The sequence below is a fragment of the Oncorhynchus keta genome, chromosome 10 (genome assembly GCF_023373465.1).
Source record: "Oncorhynchus keta strain PuntledgeMale-10-30-2019 chromosome 10, Oket_V2, whole genome shotgun sequence".
NCBI lineage: Eukaryota > Metazoa > Chordata > Actinopteri > Salmoniformes > Salmonidae > Oncorhynchus > Oncorhynchus keta.
This window is the reverse complement of record NC_068430.1, coordinates 36,784,747-36,804,883: the sequence shown is the minus strand read 5'-3', so window position 1 is coordinate 36,804,883 and position 20,137 is coordinate 36,784,747. Positions and strand designations below refer to the sequence as shown.

At 43.4% G+C, this 20,137-nt stretch overlaps 1 protein-coding gene across 1 annotated transcript in view; it reads right to left on the bottom strand.

Moving 5' to 3' along the window:
- LOC118388625 (potassium voltage-gated channel subfamily B member 1-like) overlaps positions 1–19,157 on the bottom strand; it is a 76,418-nt gene extending 57,261 nt beyond the window's left edge. The window contains exon 1 of the mRNA XM_035777871.2: positions 18,365–19,157. Within this exon, the coding sequence (XP_035633764.1) occupies positions 18,365–18,919 (555 nt within the window). The 5' untranslated portion in view covers positions 18,920–19,157. The remainder of the gene's footprint in view (positions 1–18,364) is intronic.
- Positions 19,158–20,137: the final 980 nt, after the last annotated feature.

Sequence of the window (20,137 nt, the reverse complement as noted above, 5' to 3'; positions counted from 1 at the left end):
ACGCAACATGTACAATGTTGGTCCCATGTTTCATATGCACAAAAAGCATATTTCTCAAAATGTTGTACACAAATTTGTATACATTCCTGTTAGTGAGCATTTCTCTTTTGCCAAGATAATCCATCCACCTAAAAGGTGTGGCATCTCAAGAAGCTGATTAAACAGCATGATCATTACACAGGGGAACCTTGTGCTGGGGACAATAAAAGGCCACTCTGGGCCTCCCAGTGCTAGCTGTGCCACCAGAGATTCTGGGTTTGAGCCCAGGCTCTGTTGCAGCAGGCCGCGACCGGGAGGCCCATGGGGCGGCACACAATTGGCCCAGTGTTGTCCGGGTTAGGGAGGGTTTGGCCGGCAGGGATATCCTTGTCTCATCGCGCACTAGCGACTCCTGTGGCGGGCCGGGTGCAAAGCATGCTGACCAGGTCGCCAGGTGTACGGTGTTTCCTCTGACACATTGGTGCGGCTGGCTTCCGGGTTGGATGTGCATTGTGTCAAGAAGCAGTGTGGCTTGGTTCGGTTGTGCATTGTGTCAAGAAGCAGTGTGGCTTGGTTCGGTTGTGTTTCGGCAGACGCATGGCTCTCGACCTTTGCCTCTCCCGAGTCCGTACGGGAGTTGCAGCGATGAGACAAGACTGTAACTTCAACCAATTGGGGAGAAAAAAGGGGGTAATAAAATAAATAAAAGGCCACTCTAAAATGTGCAGTTTTCCCGCACAACATAATGCCACAGATGTCTCAAGTTTTTTGAGGGAGCTTGCAATTGGCATGCTGACAGCAGGAATGTCCACCAGAGCTTTTGCCAGATCATGTAATGTTAACTTCTCAACCATAAGCCACCTCCAATGTTGTTTTAGAAAATTTGGCATACGTTCAACAGGCCTCACAACCGCAGACCATGTGTATGGCGTTGTGTGGGCGAGCGGTTTGCTGATGTCAGCGTTGTGAACAGAGTGCCCCTTGGTGTCGGTGGGGTTATGGTATGGGGCAGGCAAAAGCTACAGACAAAGAACACAATTGCATTTTATCAATGGCAATTTGAATGCACAGAGATACCATGACGAGATCCTGAGGCCCATTGTCGTGCCAGTCATCCGCCACCATCACCTCATGTTTCCGCATGATAATGCACAGCTTCATGTCGCAATTATCTGTATGCAATTCCTGGAAGCTGAAAATGTCCCAGTTCTTCCAATGCCTCTGGATCGACGAGTACGACAGCTTGTCCCAGTTCCCGCCAATATCCATCAGCTTCGCACAGCCATTGAAGAGTAGGAGTCGGACAACATTCCACAGGCCACAATCGACAACCTGATCAACTCTATACAAAGGAGATGTGTCACGCTTCATGTGGTGGTCACTGACTGTTTTTTGAATCCACGCCTCTACCTTTTAAAAAAGATATCTGTGACCAACAGATGCATATCTGTATTCCCAGTCATGTGAAATCCATACATTAGGACCTATTCAATTGATTTAAATTGACTGATTTCCTTATATGAACTGTAAACATCTTAGAAATTGTTGCATGTTCCATTAATATTGTTATTCTGCATAATATGGGTATTTCAATAGTTTCAATGCCTACTTCGTATTTCACTGGCCTGAAGTACAAGTCATGTATTTTGTAACAGTTTAATTAAAATACATGCTTTTTTGTAATTTCTAATACAAAAATAAACTTGAAAGTAGCCTGCTTAACCACAACATTCGCGGTAATGGTAACACCATCTTTGTACTTGCTATGACTGTGATGTTTTTTGTTTATCTACCTTAGTTTAATGCACTTGACTATAAGTTGCTCTGGATAACAGTGTCTGCTAAATAACCAAAATGTAAAGGTTATAAATTAACACTTGCAAAGCACACTGCTGGGTATTATTCTAATGACTTTGCCCCAAACAAGGCCAAATTTGATCAAAATATAAATAGAGCTGAGCTCATTAGAATAATATCCAGCAGTGTGCTTTGCAAGTGTTCATTTTAACCTTTACATTTAGGTTATTTAGCAGACTCTCTTGTCCAAAGTGACTTACAGTCAGTGCAAGGTTGATAAAAAAATATGTAAAAAAAATGTCCACCCCTTGATGTGCTCAGGACTGGTTTGGGAAATGCTGCAGTAAAGGTTTAAGACTTCAACCACTCTAATCTGTCCACTATACATATTCAATTGTTAGAGCACTACTGCAACATATCAGTTCAATTGGCACAGATATAGGACAGATACTTTAAAACAACCTTCCTTTTGATTTATTTTTGACTATCTGTTTTTGGTAACACTTTACTTGACACCCAGTTACATTACAAGGTCATGTATTTTTATTTCACCTTTATTTAACTTGTCACGCACTGACCTTGGATATCTCTGTTTTCTATATATTTTGGTTAGGTCAGGGTGTGACTAGGGTGGGTACTCTAGTTTTTGTATGTCTAGGATTTTTGTATGTCTAGGGTTTTTGTATATCTATGTTGGCCTGATATGGTTCCCAATCAGAGACAGCTATTTATCGTTGTCTCTGATTGGGGATCATATTTAATTTAAGCAGGCCTTTTCACCACTTTCTAGTGTGGGATCTTGACTATAGTGTATCGTTTGTTATTTTGTTATTTTGTTTGGTGTTCATTCTTTTAATGAAGAAAACGTACGCATTCCACGCTCCGACTTGGTCCGATCCTTTCAACGAACGTGACATAAACTAGGCAAGTCAGTTCAGAACAAATTCTTATTTACATTATTCAACCAAAAGGCAAAAGGCCTCCTGTGGGGATGGGGGCTGGGATTTTTTTAAAATACAAATATTTGACAATACACATCACAACAAGAGATAGACCACAACACTACATAAAGAGAGACCTAAGTCAACAACAAAGCATGGCAGCAACACATGACATCAACACGATAGCAACACAACAAGTTGGAGGCACAGCATGGTGGTAGCACAAAACATGGTACAAACATTATTGGCACAGACAACAGCACAAAGGGCAAGAAGGTAGAGACAACAATACACCATGTGAAGCAGCCATAAGTGTCAGTAAGAATGTCCATGATTGAGTCTTTGAATGAAGAGATGGAGATAAAACTGTTCAGGTTTAGTGTTTTTTGCAGCTTGTTCCTGTCTGAAAAGAGGAGTAACCCAGGGATGTGTGTGCTTTGGGGACCTTTAACAGAATGTGACTGGCAGAACGAGTGTTGTATGTGGAGGATGAGGGCGGCAGTCGGTATCTCAGATAGGAGGAAGTAAGGCCTAAGAGGGTTTTATAAATAAGCATCAACCAGTGAGTCTTGTGACAGGTTTACAGAGATGACCAGTTTACAGAGGAGTGTAGAGTGCAGTGATGTGTCCTATAAGGAGCATTGGTGGCAAATCTGATGGCCGAATGGTAAAGAACATCTAGCCGATCTCCGTAATCTAGCATGGGTAGGACGGTCATCTGAAATTCCTTTCGTTTGAAAGTTTGTTTCTTAAATCTTTTGTTGTTATTGTAATGAAATATTCACAGTCATGACTTTTTTAAATCATATTTTAAATAACTTGTAAATACACTCTTATCTGTAACAGAATTAACCAAAAATCTGTAACAGAATGACACTATACACTTAAATACACATGGATTTAGCACTGTAGATATGTGATAGTGGTGGAGTAGAGGCCTGATGGAACACAGTGTGTTGTGAAATCTGTGAATGTATTGTAATGTTTAAAAATTGTGTAAACTGACTTAATTTAGCTGGACCCCAGGAAGAGTAGCTACTGCCTTGGCAGCAGATGGTGGGTATCCATAATAAATACAAATACTGAAATTGAAATGGCTATAAACAACAGTTCAGTCACCTGCTACTGTCCTCCCTTCCAATGGCATACTGCATTATGACCCTCCTGTGTCACTTTGCTTGGACTAAGAAAATATACTTTATGATACTGTCAAGAAGCATTATGATCATCATAATCATAAACTGTAAGCCAGATAGGCCTATCACGTGCATGCCCTTATATCAGTCATCAGTCAAAAAGATGGTGTCTTGTCCTGCTCCTGAAATCTGCTCCTGCATTCATCCCAGTCATCAACAGCAGAGCATTGGGGTAGGTGCATGTCTGACATCAAAGGGTGCGCAATTACAATGATAATTTAATATGGTCAATTTAAAAAATATACAGTACCAGTCAAACGTTTGGACACACCTAGTCATTCCAGGGTTTTTCTTTGTTTTTACTCTTTTCTACATTGTAGAATAATAGTGCAGACATCACAACTATCAAATAACACATATGGAATCATGTAGTAATCAAAAAAGTGTTCAACAAATCAAAATATATTTTATATTTGAGATTCTTCAAATAGCCACTCTTTGCCTTGATGACAGTCTTGGCATTTTCTCAACCAGCTTCATGAGGTAGTCACCTGGAATGCATTTCAATTAACAGGGGTGCCTTGTTAAAAGTTCAAGTTTCCTTCTTAATGCTTTTGAGCCAATCAGCTGTGTTGTGACAAGGTACGGGTGGTATAAAGAAGATAGCCTATTTGGTCCATAGTATGGCAAGAACAGCTTAAATAAGTCCATCGTGACATTAAGGCATGAATGTCCGTCAATATGGAACATTTGAAGAAAGTTTCTTCATGTGCAGTCGCAAAAACTATCACGCGCTATAAAACTGTCTCTCATGAGAACTGCCACAGGAAAGGAAGACCCAGAGTTACCTCTGCTGCAGAGGTTAATTTCATTAGAGTTACCAGCCTCAGAAATTGCAGCCCAAATTGCATTAAGATGAAAGGCAAGTTGGGTCAGGTGAGGACAGTCAGGACACACCCTGGACAGACAGAGAGATAGAGAAAGGCTGAAAGGCAAAGTAACGTGCATGGACCGCTGGACCACTGGCTCAGCATGACTTGACGATGGATGGCCACACTAGAATTACAGTACATTAGCATGCTGGGGTTTGTGTTATATAAATGATTGACACGGCAGATGCTTTATGACTACTAGGACATAAGATTAGACTAGGGATGGATGTGTGTGTGTGTGTGTGTCCGTCAATATGGAACATGAATGTCCGTCAATATGGAACATTTGAAGAAAGTTTCTTCATGTGCAGTCGCAAAAACTATCAAGCGCTATAAAACTGTCTCTCATGAGAACTGCCACAGGAAAGGAAGACCCAGAGTTACCTCTGCTGCAGAGGTTAATTTCATTAGAGTTACCAGCCTCAGAAATTGCAGCCCAAATAACTGCTTCACAGAGTTCAAGTAACAGACACACCTCAACATCAACTGTTCAGAGGAGACTGCTTTAATCAGGCCTTCATGGTCAAATTCCTGCAAAGAAACCACTACTAAAGGACACCAATAATAAGAAGAGACTTGCTTGAGCCAAGAATGAGCAATGAACATTAGACTGGTGAAAATCTGTCCTTTGGTCTGATGAGTCCAAATTGGAGATTTTTGGTTCCAACCACCGTGTCTTTGTGAGATGCAGAATAGGTGAATGATGATCTGCGCATGTGTGGTTCCCACCGTGAAGCATGGAGGAGGAGCTGTGATGGTTGGGGGTGCTTTGCTGGTGACACTGTCTGTGATTTATTTAGTATTCAAGGCACACCTAACCAACATGGCTACCACAGTATTCTGCAGCGATTTGCCATCCCATCTGGTTTGCGCTCAGTGGGACTGTCATTTGTTTTTCAAAAGGACAATGACCCAAAACACCTCCAAGCTGTGTAAGGGCTATTTGACCAAGACGGAGAGTGATGGAGTACTGCATCAGATGACCTGGCCTCCACAATAACCCTACCTCAACCCAATTGAGATGGTTTGGGATGAGTTGGACCACAGAGTGAAGGAAAAGCAGCCAACAAGTGTTCAGCATATGTGAGAATTCCTTTAAGACTGTTGGTAAAGCATTCAAAGTGAAGCTGGTTGAGAGAATGCCAAGAGTGTGCAAAGCTGTCAAGGCAAAGGGTGGCTACTTTGAAGAATCTCACATATAAAATAGATTTTGATTTGTTTAATTAACACTTTTTTGGTTTCTACATGTGTTATTTCATAGTTTCGATATCTTCACTATCATTCTACAATGTAGAAAATAGTAAAAATAAATAAAAACGCATGTATGAGTAGGTGTGTCCAAACCTTCGACTGGTACTGTACATATGACGTAAAAATACTGTTAACACAGGCTATGGTGTAATGGTATGTTTTGCCTTGTGTGGTAGGTTTTGTGGGTTTTGACACTGTTATGTAGGTGTCATAACCAGCCATAAAATAATGCAATATGTCACAACAGGTCTAAATACAGTATATGTGTCATGACAGCGTTATGACCATATTATAAAAGCTTATGACAAGTTATGTCAGCTATTATGACTTATTATGACATGGTTATGACCGTGTCATAACGTGTTATAGTGCTGGCAGTCAAGTAAAGTGTTTCCATTCCAAATCATATTGCTAAATGATCCTTGATATGCCCATCTTAAAACAATTCCAAACAGTTCCTCCCCTCTGGCTTAGACTCTTAAGGATTAACTGGGTATCCGTCTGGGCTGAGGATGACAGTTTTATGTGCTCTGTCAAGGTGAAGCCATCAACAGAGTTCTACAGCTCCCGCCAGGTCCCATATATTTTCACCCAGTATGGGTTGACAAGCAAATTGTTTCTGCGGAGAAAATCGATGACAATTGCATTAAGATGAAAGGCAAGTTGGGTCAGGTGAGGACAGTCAGGACACACCCTGGACAGACAGAGAGATAGAGAAAGGCTGAAAGGCAAAGTAACGTGCATGGACCGCTGGACCACTGGCTCAGCATGACTTGACGATGGATGGCCACACTAGAATTACAGTACATTAGCATGCTGGGGTTTGTGTTATTTAAATGATTGACACGGCAGATGCTTTATGACTACTAGGACATAAGATTAGACTAGGGATGGATGGATTTGTGTGTGTGTGTGTGTGTGTGTGTGTGTGTGTGTGTGTGTGTGTGTGTGTGTGTGTGTGTGTGTGTGTGTGCGTACCAATGATCATGTGAACATGTGTGAGGAGTGGAGTATGCTGACAAGATGTGTGAGAGACTCTCCTATGATCTGTGTTGAAAGAGATGTTTTTGAGGGGTCGATGCTGGGTGACAGTGTCTGGCTGAGGTGCTTTCTGAATGCCTATAAAATCCATGGCACACAGCCTCTCTGCTGCCTTGCTGATTCAATTGCCATATATCTCCCACTGGCCTGACACCGCTATGCACAGTGACAGACAAAGAGCACTGACGCACATGCTATCTTCCCCTCTCTCACGCTCTCTCCATCTCAGCTCTCGCTCTCGTCTCTCCATATCACCTCTCTCTCTCTCTCTCGCTCTCTCTCATCTCTCCATCTCAGCCCTCTCTCCCCCTTACTCTACATCATTCATTCTCGTCTTTCTCTCTCCTTCCCTGTTTCTCATTCTCTCCCTCTCTCCCTCTCTCCGCTCTAATTACTTAGGTGAAAATAACTTAATCAGCATTTTAGCATGTATTACCAGAGATAAGGATATAACATTTCACCCACAACTGAGATGAAATAACACAAGAAATACAATGCAGAAATTTATACAAACCATTTCATAGATATGAGGTATATACAATATACAAAATATACAATCATGCAAAATCACCATAACACTGGATCTATTACGAAAGTATTCTTCCTCAGTCCGTCTGTTTGTTTTGTTCCGATGTTCGTGGGATTTACGGTGGCGCTCAAAATACTTTATTGCTAATTTAAACATTCTCCAATTTGTTTCAAATGCAATTTTGAACTGCTACAGTGTTACATAATAATGAAGAAAAAAAATATTCCAAATTTAACAAACACCCCCACCTCTCTGTCATGTTTTTTAAATGTTATATTCCATGTGGGTGCACTTGTCATCCTGGGACAATCCCGTATTTCAACCCCTTTTCAGTTGTCCCGACTTTCCTTTTAACAAAAAAAGGTTCATTTGTCATAAAGACGCATCAATTAATTCAGGCTACAAGAGAGTAGGCCTAATGACAATAGCTGAATGTCACTACACTTTCTGCTGTTCCATTCATCAAATGGCGGGTGCTGTTTGGATGCTAGAATTATTTTGGAGTGGGTGAACGTGCGCAGGTATAGGTATGCTATCTTAATTTGAATAGTTTCTCACAGCAGGAAAATAATCCGGAAAATAAACAGGAAATGTGAATTATTATGTGGATTATAATTAATGGACATTTTAAGTGAAAATTATAAACTTTAGAAGCCTTTTTAAACATTGAATACACTACAGGTTTGCGTTTGCTGTTGCGCAGGCATGAACACAACCACGACAGGTTCATGCCACATTAATAAGTAATACATTTTTTACCGTTAAATGACATCTTTACAATTAGGCCCATATTTTTGTTTCAAAAGCGTGTGCACCCGATAGAGGCCCTCTTGAATGTCATGGTATCATTTCCACTCTGTTCGATGTTGTTGTTTCATTTAATTATTCATGTCATTTCTTATCGCTCACTCTCAGTGCTCTAACAGACCAGAAATGGGGTACAGATGTTTAATTCACCTGCAGCACCCCACGCACAGCCAAGCCTGTTGCCCCTGGGTATACTGTATAAATATGGTCTGAGAGACGCATCTTTCATATTGATCAACACTAGCATTTAACCTTTCTCAGGGGCAACCTGGTGGTTGCCCCTGAGACCATTGTAATGCATGTGTATCAAGTGCATTGATTATTGATTTACACTATAGAAACATTTATAACCCATTGTCTCTCAGAGTGAACGAAACATGGGAAGGGTCTCATTATCATATTTCCCAGCATGCTTTGTTTTTTTTTTATATCCAATGATTACTACATTTACATTTTAGTCAAGCATTTTGCAAATGCTCCTGCCATACTCAATAGCATACAGATAGCTTGCAAGAACGCATTAACCATGTCTCTGTCACTAACAACACAGTCATGGGTGGGTATCTCTCATATTCACATGAAAGGCATGCTGGGAAATATGCAAATACATGCAGTAGTGTTTAAAACCTAAATGCCTTATGCTGAATAAACGTGTTCATCTGTTTAAAGTGTTACAGTGAATAAACGTTCCGGTGTTTACAATCTTAACACCGTGACGCGTTTTCATTTAAATCCTAAATGCCTTGAAGCTTTTAAAAGTGTTACAGAAAAAAAATAGGTTTTACAGTGTATGGGCCGTAGTATCAGTGAATTATAAAAATAAAAAAAACCAAATAACATCAAGCAATCAAAAAATACATCCCAAAACAAATAAAACAGCTTTGTATGGTTAGTCACATGCTCAGGTCAACTCAAAGGCTGCCCCTGAGGAGCATAGTGAGCCAGGCAGGAGCTGCTGTCCATACAGGTAATAGATGACCTCCATCAATGGAGGAAGTTATTTATATGTCACATACCCTGAATAGTGTCCCAGGGAACCACCTTCTTCACCACTCATAATCTCTATGGAGAGGAAACCGTAGCCCAAAGGTATGACCTCAATTTCAACACATTAACAACACATTTCTCCATGACCCTATTCTGCCAAATAGCCACAAGGTTGATTTCAGAGGCACGTTAATAAGGGAATATCTCATACTGAATGCATCTGATTGACAGCAGAATATATGTTTCTTGCTGCCGCAGTAGTTTACTGTGATTGCAAAGAGACACAGTCTTTGAAGGCTTTAAAAAATCTACCAGGCTTAGAAAATATGGCACACATGGGAAACACTGGCGACAACACAAACAATGTCATCCTCATTTCAGCAGCACACTGATGGAGGAGATTTTCTCCATCGATTACAGGCTCCTCTCCTTCTCCAGCCATGTCCTGACACACATTGATCGAATACTATCAAAGACGTGAAGAATCGATCATGTAAATGTTGGTTTGTGAGCAAGATGTGAAGAGGAGCATCTCTGAAGGCTGTGTGCTGGATGTCTCCCTGTGGTCGTGGATTTCAAATCTAAACTAAAAATAGACCAGGCTTAAAGATATGTCAGTAACAGGCTAAATCCAAAAAGTTGTCTAATTGTCTGTTTATTTCTTTGAGCTATGCCTTTGTTTTCTCAAAGGTTAAGAGAGCAGGGATCATCAACTAGATTCAGCCACAAGCCATATTTTGTTCAGGGGGCCGGAACATAAATACAAATCATTTGTAGACTGCAAATTGACCACAAGAAGCCCAAATAGATATAATATTTGACTGAAACATAATAATTTCAAACCTTGCTTACATTCGTATATGATTACAAATATTTCTCTATTATGCGCGGGAATACTTGGAGCAGATTTCCGGGTGTTTTTACAGTCTTTATGTTGAACAATAACAAATTGCAACAGACAAAAAAAAAACTTGTTTTTTTTTGCTCAGAAAACAATGGTGGCCAAATCAAATCACCCGCGGGGCCACCAGTTTGGGTACCCTGCTTTAGGGGCATATAGGGGATTACTGACACAATGAGAGAGTAACCAACAAGAACCACAAACACCAAGGCTGCACATTCCTCTAAGAATATTGGTTAGGTCTGATAGCAGACAAAATATCTAAACGTCTTTGCTTCGGATTTCAAAGAAGATTCACTTTAAATCCTTGCAACACCACCTGGAGAAAGCATTGGAGAGGTTCTAAGGATAATGCGGATCTAGGTGGAAACAGACAAACATTTACATAGAGAACAATACAAACAACATGCAGAGGATGACATGATAACATGTATCTTGTCTCTATGGAAAAGCTAACATAACTACTCACTATCATAGCATATTGTAAGTTAATTACGTATATAGGTTATTACTTTCCTAAATGCACTTTCTGATAATGAGCCAAAAGTCCTTCCAAATATGGAACTGAGATCAGAAGAGAAAAGGACTAATTGACTGTTTAGGCAAGGGTTTACCTTGTATCAGCAGGATATAGGCTAGACACAGGCTGATGTTCTGTAATACCTTTGGACTGGGAAGGCTTCCCTTACAAATGTGAGGTTTCTTTCACATTTTAATGAGGACATCCAAATTAGCCGACAACAACTGACTGACTGTAGATACCTGTCATCATGGCTGGATTGATCCTCTATAAATGGAACAGATCCATCCTCAATGGGACGGATATTTTTGTACCGCTACAGTAATACACCATAGGCATCTGAATGTAGTAAATTAAGTAATGGGTTTAAAATAGCTTAACAAGTCTCTGCCTGCTAAATATTGTAAGGTCTGGACAGGTATAAATAATAACATCCAATTAACAAGGTAATCTCATTTGACCATAGGGTAAGTGACAGAGACATCTGCTTTCTGTGCTTCCACAGTAGTCTGCCAAGATCAGTTTGACCCACTTGGTTTGGAGCGGAACTAGGCAACACTGTACTACTGGCACTGGAGGGTATCCACCCAGAGAGGTGATCTACATAAGCTTATTGCCTAATGGAGGGAGCCACTAAGCCTACCGTATCAGAGTAACACTACTACCACGACTACACACAAACACACACTCACACTGACCAACCCTCTTATAATGCAGAGTGTGTTCTAAGACAGCCTGAATACCTTACAGTATGTAGCAGCTCCAAGCTGTTACTCACACACAGCCAGTGTACCCCGGGAGCGTGTCCTCAGCCCTCTGCTGTACTCCCTGTTTACCTACGACTGTGTGACTTTGCACGACCCCAACTCCATCCTCAAGTGTGCTGATGACACCACGGTTGTAGGACTGATAACCAACAACGACGAGTCAGCCTATAGTGAGGAGGTAAGTGAACTGGCATTGTGATGCCAGGACAACAACCTCTCCCTCAACATCAGCAAAACAAAGGAGCTGATTGTTGACTTCAGGAAGCAGAGGAAACATGCTCCGATCCACATCAAAGAGATTGCAGTAGAGAGAGTCAGCAGTTTAAAGTTCCTCGGCGTCCACATCGCCGAGGACTTGTCATGGACCATCAACACCACCACTCTTGTCAAGAGCGTGCAACAGAGTCTCTACTTCCTAAGGCGGCTGAAGAAATTCGGGATGCCACCCTGGGTCCTCTCCAAATACTAATGCTGCGCCATCGAGAGCATCCTGACCAGTTGCCTCACAGCCTGGTACGGGAATTGCTCTGTCCACGACCGCAAGGCCCTCCAGCAGGTGGTGGAGACAGCCCAGTACATCACTGGGACCGTCCTCCCACCCATCCACGACATCTACTCGAAACAGTGCCTGAGGAAGGCCTGCGTCATCATCAAGGACCACACACCCCAGCCACGAGCTGTTCACTCCCTTACCATCGGGCAGATGGTATCAGAGCATTAGGTCTACAAGCCACAAACTACAAGCCTGACAGCCTGCTCTGATTCTGACTCTGATGCCCCCCAATCCCCCGTTCCCCAAAAGACGGGGGACTAGAAATTGAGATTCCTGTGATATACTTATCCTAAAACTATATTCTACTGAACCGTTTACTGTATGTTCATATTCTTATCTTTTATTATTTCTTATTGTTGTTGCTTTGTCGAGAAGGAACCTGCAAGTAAGCATTTATTTGGAAGGTGTATACCGTATGTATCCTGTACATACGACTAATAAAACTTTTAAAAAACTTGTGTGGGTAGAAAAGTCAACTACTGCAGATAAGTTCCAATGGTGACATTTAAGAAGTGAGAGGTCAAACGTGAGGAGATGTGAACAGGGCCGCTGTACTGTAGGCTGCTGGAGTCCCTCATTCATTATTTACAGAGGACCTGTCAACCTGGCCATAATGTAGGCCTAATCATCATCACTCAACCAGAGACAGAGACGGGGGTTGAGTAAAAAACATGTTTCTGGAAAATAGGAGATAGAACCTAGAGCAGGTGACCGTAAATAGCAGTGGGTGACTGTAACTAGCACAAACCCATTCAGGAGTATAGCCAAGAGTTTACTGTGAGGGTCAGGGTTCAGGGACGCTCAGTCCTGTATGAGGAAAGTCCAACAGAAATATACTGTGGTAGTAAATCTATACATTAGCATTCATACTGAACAAAAATATAAACACAACATGTAAAGCGCTGGCCCATGTTTCATGAGCTGAAATAAAAGATCCCAGAAATGTTCCATACGCACAAAAAGCTTATTTGTCTCAAATTTTGTACACACATTTGTTTACATCCCTGTTAGTCATCATATATTCTTTGCCAAGATAATCCACCCACCTGACAGGTTTGGCATATCAAGAATCTGATTAAACAGCAGGATCATTACACAGGTGCACCTTGTGCTGGGGACAATAAAAGGCCACTCTAAAATGTGCAGTTTTGTTACACAACATAATGCCACAGATGTCTGAAGTTTTGAGGGAGGGTGCAATTGGCATGCTGACTGCAGGAATGTCCACCAGAGTGTTGCCAGAGAAGTGAACGTTCATTTCTGTACCATAAGCCGCCTCCAATGTAGTTTTAGAGAATTTGGCAGTACGTCCAACTAGCCACACAACCGCAGACCACATGTAACCACGCCAGCCCAGGACCTGCATATCCGGCTTCTTCACCTGCGTGATCATCAGATGGGGGAGGGGGGACGGGGGTGCTGAGGTGTATTTCTGTCCATAATGAAGCCCTTTTGTGTGGTAAAAAACGAATTCTGATTGGCTGTGCCTGGCTCCCCACTGGGTCAGCCTGGCTCCCAAGTGGGCCCACCCTTGTGAAATCTATAGATTAGGGCCTAATTTATTTATTTAAATGACCTGATTTCCTTATATGAACTGTAACTCAACAAAATATTTGAAATTGTTGCATGTTGCGTTTGTATTTTTGTTCAGTATAGCTAAGAAATAGTATTAACAAAATGGCTTTTTAACTACAGCTGAATGGTGCATTTGGATCACAGTCAAGCACCACTGAATCATGACTGTAACAGCATATACTCTGATTAAAATGTCTGACGACTGATTCTCCAAGCCATTTATTTAATACCATACTAGCATCCTTTTTGCATAGCTAAAGTCCAATTCTGGGTCCAAACTGCAGTAGTTTTAGGTTCCATTGTTTGACTTTCAGGGGATGGGGAGGTTGGAGGTTGGACAGGGGAGAGTGCTGTGATTGTATGTGGAGACGGAGAATCAGGGATGTCAGTGGAACAGGGCAGAGTGGACATATGGAAATATCACCATCAAATCACAACCGATAGCCACGACCAGGTGACTCAACAACCTGCTTGCCCCTGGTATGTTTTATCACCCAGCAGACATCTCCTGACGTTGTATAGGGAAAATAATGTTGCCGTAGGACAATCAAAGAAAGTATTGAATCAAAATAGTACTATCATTGATAGTAGCTTTGTAATCTGACCCTGTCTGTGTGTGATCTTCTCTTTAAACAGTGTTCCAATGTAAGGTAAGATGGAAGTGTACAGGCTACAACCCTCTGATGCACTGTGAGCCCGTCATATTGTATGGCCATGGTGCTGAGGGCACTGAGAGTGAACTGTGGTCTATGAGGCAGAAACATGCTGAGACAGGCTTTAGTGCAGCCTCAGCCAGGTCTTCCATTCACAAGGCTGCATCAGTCACCTGCCATTAGACCTCAGCATGACACTGTTATCCCCCTCTCCCTCGTTACGGAGGGAAAACAAGGCTGCATCAGTCACCTGCCATTAGACCTCAGCATGACACTGTTATCCCCCTCTCCCCCGTTACGGAGGGAAAACAAGGCTGCATCAGTCACCTGCCATTAGACCTCAGCATGACACTGTTATCCCCCTCTCCCCCTAACGGAGAGAAAACAAGGCTGCATCAGTCACCTGCCATTAGACCTCAGCATGGCACTGTTATCCCCCTCTCCCCCGTTACGGAGGGAAAACAAGGCTGCATCAGTCACCTGCCATTAGACCTCAGCATGACACTGTTATCCCCCTCTCCCCCGCTACGGAAGGGAAAACAAGGCTGCATCAGTCACCTGCCATTAGACCTCAGCATGACACTGTTATCCCCCACTCCCTCGTTAAGGAGGGAAAACATGGGACACAGGCCCTATTTGTCAAGTGAACCAATTACTCCCGCTGCCTCATCTCCGCATCCCCCTCCTGCCCCCACCCCTCCGCTGCCTCATCTCCGCATCCCCCTCCTGCCCCCACCCCTCCGCTGCCTCATCTCCGCATCCCCTCCTGCCCCCACCCCTCCGCTGCCTCATCTCCGCATCCCCCTCCTGCCCCCACCCCTCCGCTGCCTCATCTCCGCATCCCCCTCCTGCCCCCACCCCTCCGCTGCCTCATCTCCACATCCCCCTCCTGCCCCCACCCCTCCGCTGCCTCATCTCCGCATCCCCCTCCTGCCCCCACCCCTCCGCTGCCTCATCTCCACATCCCCCTCCTGCCCCCACCCCTCCGCTGCCTCATCTCCGCATCCCCTCCTGCCCCCACCCCTCCGCTGCCTCATCTCCACATCCCCCTCCTGCCCCCACCCCTCCGCTGCCTCATCTCCGCATCCCCTCCTGCCCCCACCCCTCCGCTGCCTCATCTCCGCATCCCCCCTCCTGCCCCCACCCCTCCGCTGCCTCATCTCCGCATCCCCCTCCTGCCCCCACCCCTCCGCTGCCTCATCTCCACATCCCCCTCCTGCCCCCACCCCTCCGCTGCCTCATCTCCACATCCCCCTCCTGCCCCCACCCCTCCGCTGCCTCATCTCCACATCCCCCTCCTGCCCCCACCCCTCCGCTGCCTCATCTCCACATCCCCCTCCTGCCCCCACCCCTCCGCTGCCTCATCTCCACATCCCCCTCCTGCCCCCACCCCTCCGCTGCCTCATCTCCACATCCCCCTCCTGCCCCCACCCCTCCGCTGCCTCATCTCCACATCCCCTCCTGCCCCCACCCCTCCGCTGCCTCATCTCCGCATCCCCCTCCTGCCCCCACCCTTCCGCTGCCTCATCTCCACATCCCCCTCCTGCCCCCACCCCTCCGCTGCCTCATCTCCGCATCCCCCTCCTGCCCCCACCCCTCCGCTGCCTCATCTCCGCATCCCTCTCCTGCCCCCACCCCTCCATTCAGAAGTTTCTGAGCCCCTTAGAGATATCCATGTCCTCAGACAGCACTAATCCTACTGTGCAGCATGAGCCAAATGCACTGAGATGAATCTGGATCCTGTTGACTAGACAAGAAAAACCTAGTAACTCTGTACTACTACCTTCATACGTATAAATATCACACCACCCCAAAATGCTAACCTCCCCTGTTATTGGTAATGGCGAGAGGTTAGCATGTCTTGGGCGAATGATCTTCAGTGCCTCTAACTTTCTCGCTCATCATTATTCATGATTCATTCAGGGTTATTCATAATCATGGTAGCATCCACAATATTCAATGTTTAGAAACATATTCTATTCTTGTTTTCAATAAAAGTTACTTCAAAATGACACAATAGATTATTTACTATTAATTTCTATTGGACACAAAATAAACTGAAACACAACCAAAACAAACTGAAAATGCAGCCAACAAGTTAATAGAGTCACAAGCTTGATGAAGTTATTGTGTGTTAGGAATATGGGAAATACTAAAGGTTTGACTACTTTAACACACATACAACTGAATTTGTCCAAATACTTTTGGTTACCTAAAATTGAGGGACAGTGCATAATTGTGTATCATTGTGTGTATCATAGTCAGTGTATCATTTCAAATATTAAGTAATGGAGTACAGAGCCAAAACAACACAACATGTACCACTGCCAAAATACTGTTGGACTTCACTGTATTATATAATAGTAGGCAGAGCAGGTGAAAAATACTGAAGGTAGAAATCAGAGTGGGCATGATCCATGAACTCTACAACGTCTTCATAAAAACGTAATGCTGTCTTGGTTTACAAGTAAGCAGAAAAAGGTCAACAACAAGAAAACAACACAACACTCACATTTACCAAGCCAGCTATATCATGATACCTGTGTAATATTGACCCCCACTCTCCCAATTATTACTCAATCTATTTACAGATGTAATATTCAGAACATGTTATTGGCCTGTTATTAATCATGCTAATTAATTATTGCCATAGTCAAACAGTAGTGGAAACACTTCACTTAAAATGCAGTTAACGTGACTGAATATGACATTGATCCAGCCTAGTGAAATGGCCTTATTGCAGCAGCGTGATCAATGAGCTCATAAATGAGAGAAATGATGAGAGAAAATGCAACGCTGGAAATGAGGCAGAGCGAGAGAGAGAGAGAGAGAGAGAGAGGAGTGGGTGGGTGGAACCAAACACTGAAAATGTCATCAGAAATAATTAGCCAACAACAGACACTCATTATGAAATCCAAAAACCAGAATCAGTTTAAATACTTGATAAACTCACGATAAATAGTTGAAGAGTTACATGTATAAAATGGTTTTGATTCTTGCATCTATTTTCTCCAGTGCTCTGAGATGCATACCTCCAGTAAGAGATATTGCTCTCTCTCCTTCCTCTCTCGATTTACCTATACAAATATGAACGGCCGGCGTGTTCAAGAGACCTTTAATAGGAATCACACTGGGTTTAACATCAAAGAGACTGTTGGAGTTTGAAAATGACAGAGATAATTACAAAATGCATGCGTTTAATCACACACTGATCACGAACTGGTCTTTGTACCTGTTCCTTCCCACTTCCCAGTATTGCCCACTTGTCTCCAGACAAAACTCAGTTTTCTAAGTATTCAATATGAGGGCAAAATCAGCTGCATTGCATAGTATCAGATCAGTCTGTCACGATGGCGCTAATGCTCTGTTGACACCTTCACCTCTCTATTGGTATTGACAGGCGACCTCTCAGTGACAGGCTACATTCATTCATTGGTACAGGAGAGGTGGAATAGTGCTTTCCAGAGCCATTGAACATGACAGATTAAAAGCACTGGATCCGAGATAAAGGGAGCCAGCCAGGCATCAGAGGCCACATGATGGTTTATGTCAACTTCAGTGAAGTCAACCTACAATGACATGCTTCCTCACAAACACACTCAAACTGTGAGTCATAGCACTTACAAGTCTAGAAACTTAAAGTTACGCGTATCTTTAGTTATGACTTACCTCTTTAGAACAACTCCCACTTTCGAGGACAGGCCATGTAATTGTTTAAATATGAACAATTTCAGCAAATGACGTGTCATAAACAAATGACATACAGAAAATGTAGCACCTTTTTAGTATTTGTTGAGTATAATGCAAATGACTAAATGGAACTTTTCAACGTGGCGGTAAGCCACCAATAATGTTTATCTAGGAGAACCTAGGTGAAGTTACATTAACTGGCGATCCACTTACAGCAAGATGACATGCGATCCCATGACAGAGCAGTAAGACCATGCAGGGAAAAGTTCAGACAAACTTGAAGAGGTGTACCTGACTTTGCTTACCTTAGCAGCTAACGATGAACTCGGCTTCTCCAGGAGATCCCACAGTTTCTTTTGTTTCTCAGAACAACATGTGGTATCAAAATCCTCGCCTTCCCGGCCCCTCATAGTTTCGGCCTCTCGTTTGAGCTCCTCGTTCATTTGTTCCTTCTTCTGGTGGTACCTGGCCTGACAGCAGGACTCCAGGTAGATCTCATCTATACCCCAGAAGTCCAGCTCCTGACTAAACGACAGGGCACACATCTCCTCCATCATGTGCAGTTTTCCCGTGCGGTAGAAATTCAGAATGGACGTGAAAGCCCCGGGGTGTCTGTCAAAAAAGTACTCATTATCATCCAAACTGTAGTCGTCGCATATCTCCATGAGAGACTCGTGGGTGTTACAGTCTCGTAGTTTGCCCAGCCTTGTTCGCGGCAACCTGTCCAGCGTTCTCCATAGAACTTCGTGGAGGAGACCCCCAACATTGAGTCTAACCCGACGGTAGTGCGCTTTGCTCCGGATGATTTCCACCGGCTCCGGTGGAAGGGAGGTGGTCGACCGAGAGCCCCCTTTAATCATCCTCACTCAAGACGTTCAGTCACTTGAGAATCAATAATGTCCGAAACTATATGGCCAGACAGGTCCAAAAGACACGGTCCTACATTAGGTTCTGTTCTCCCCTATTCCAATGGCTACAAAAGGGGAAAAGAGAAACATCAGGGGTAACTATATAAAATTGCCATCGAGACCGATGACCTACGGGCCTGATAGAGAACGCAATGTCAGGTGGTTTATCTACTCATCAGAGAACCAAATAGAAAATTTAATCCGCACAGCCGCTTTCCTCGCTGATGAGTGAGCATGGTGGGGGATGCGCAATGATAAACTCGACAACACTCGCGAGCGCTGTCCAGTGCTGAAAACGCCTATATGTCAGTATAGAAAACCATCTAATTTCCCCGCTGTGCGCAGTCCCTATACTTCGGCTCTGAAATCATTTAACTTTAGCACCACACAGAGGAGCGGTGTTTCACAAGAGCGAGGCAGCCACGGCCTGACATTTGAAGGTGTTCTTGAACTGATCACGTTAAAGAGATTTTTAGCCTAACACCGATAAGTAAGAGGGTCCAGACTCGGTGAAATAGTCTTCCACAAAGTGCATGTAGTTGTAAAAAAAAAAGCTCAAAGGTTCATAAAAGGGTGACGAGAAATGATGCAGTTGCTTTCTCTTTGTGCACCACTCTTGGCATTCTCTCAACCAGCTTCATGAGGTAGTCACCTGGAATGCATTTCAATTAACAGGTGTGCCTTGTTAAGAGTTAATTTGTGTAATTTCTTCCCTTCTTAATGCGTTTGAGCCAATCAGTTGTGTTGTGAGAAGATAGGGGTGGTAAAGAGAAAATAGCCCTATTTGGTAAAAGACCAAGTCCATATTATGGCAAGAACAACTCAAATAAGTAAAGAGAAACGACGGTCCATCATTATTTTAAGACATGAAGGTCACTCAATACGAAACATTTCTAGAACTTTGAACGTTTCTTCAAGTGCAGTCGCAAAACAATCAAGCGTTATGATGAAACTGTCTCTCATGAGGACCGCCACAGGAAAGGAAGACCCAGAGTTACCTCTGCTGCAGAGGAAACATTCATTAGAGTTAACTGCACCTTAGATTGCAGTTCAAATAAATGCTACACAGAGTTCAACTAACAGACATCTCAACATCAACTGTTCGGAGGACACTGCGTGAATCAGGCCTTCATGGTTGAATTGCTGCAAGGAAACCACGACTAAACGACA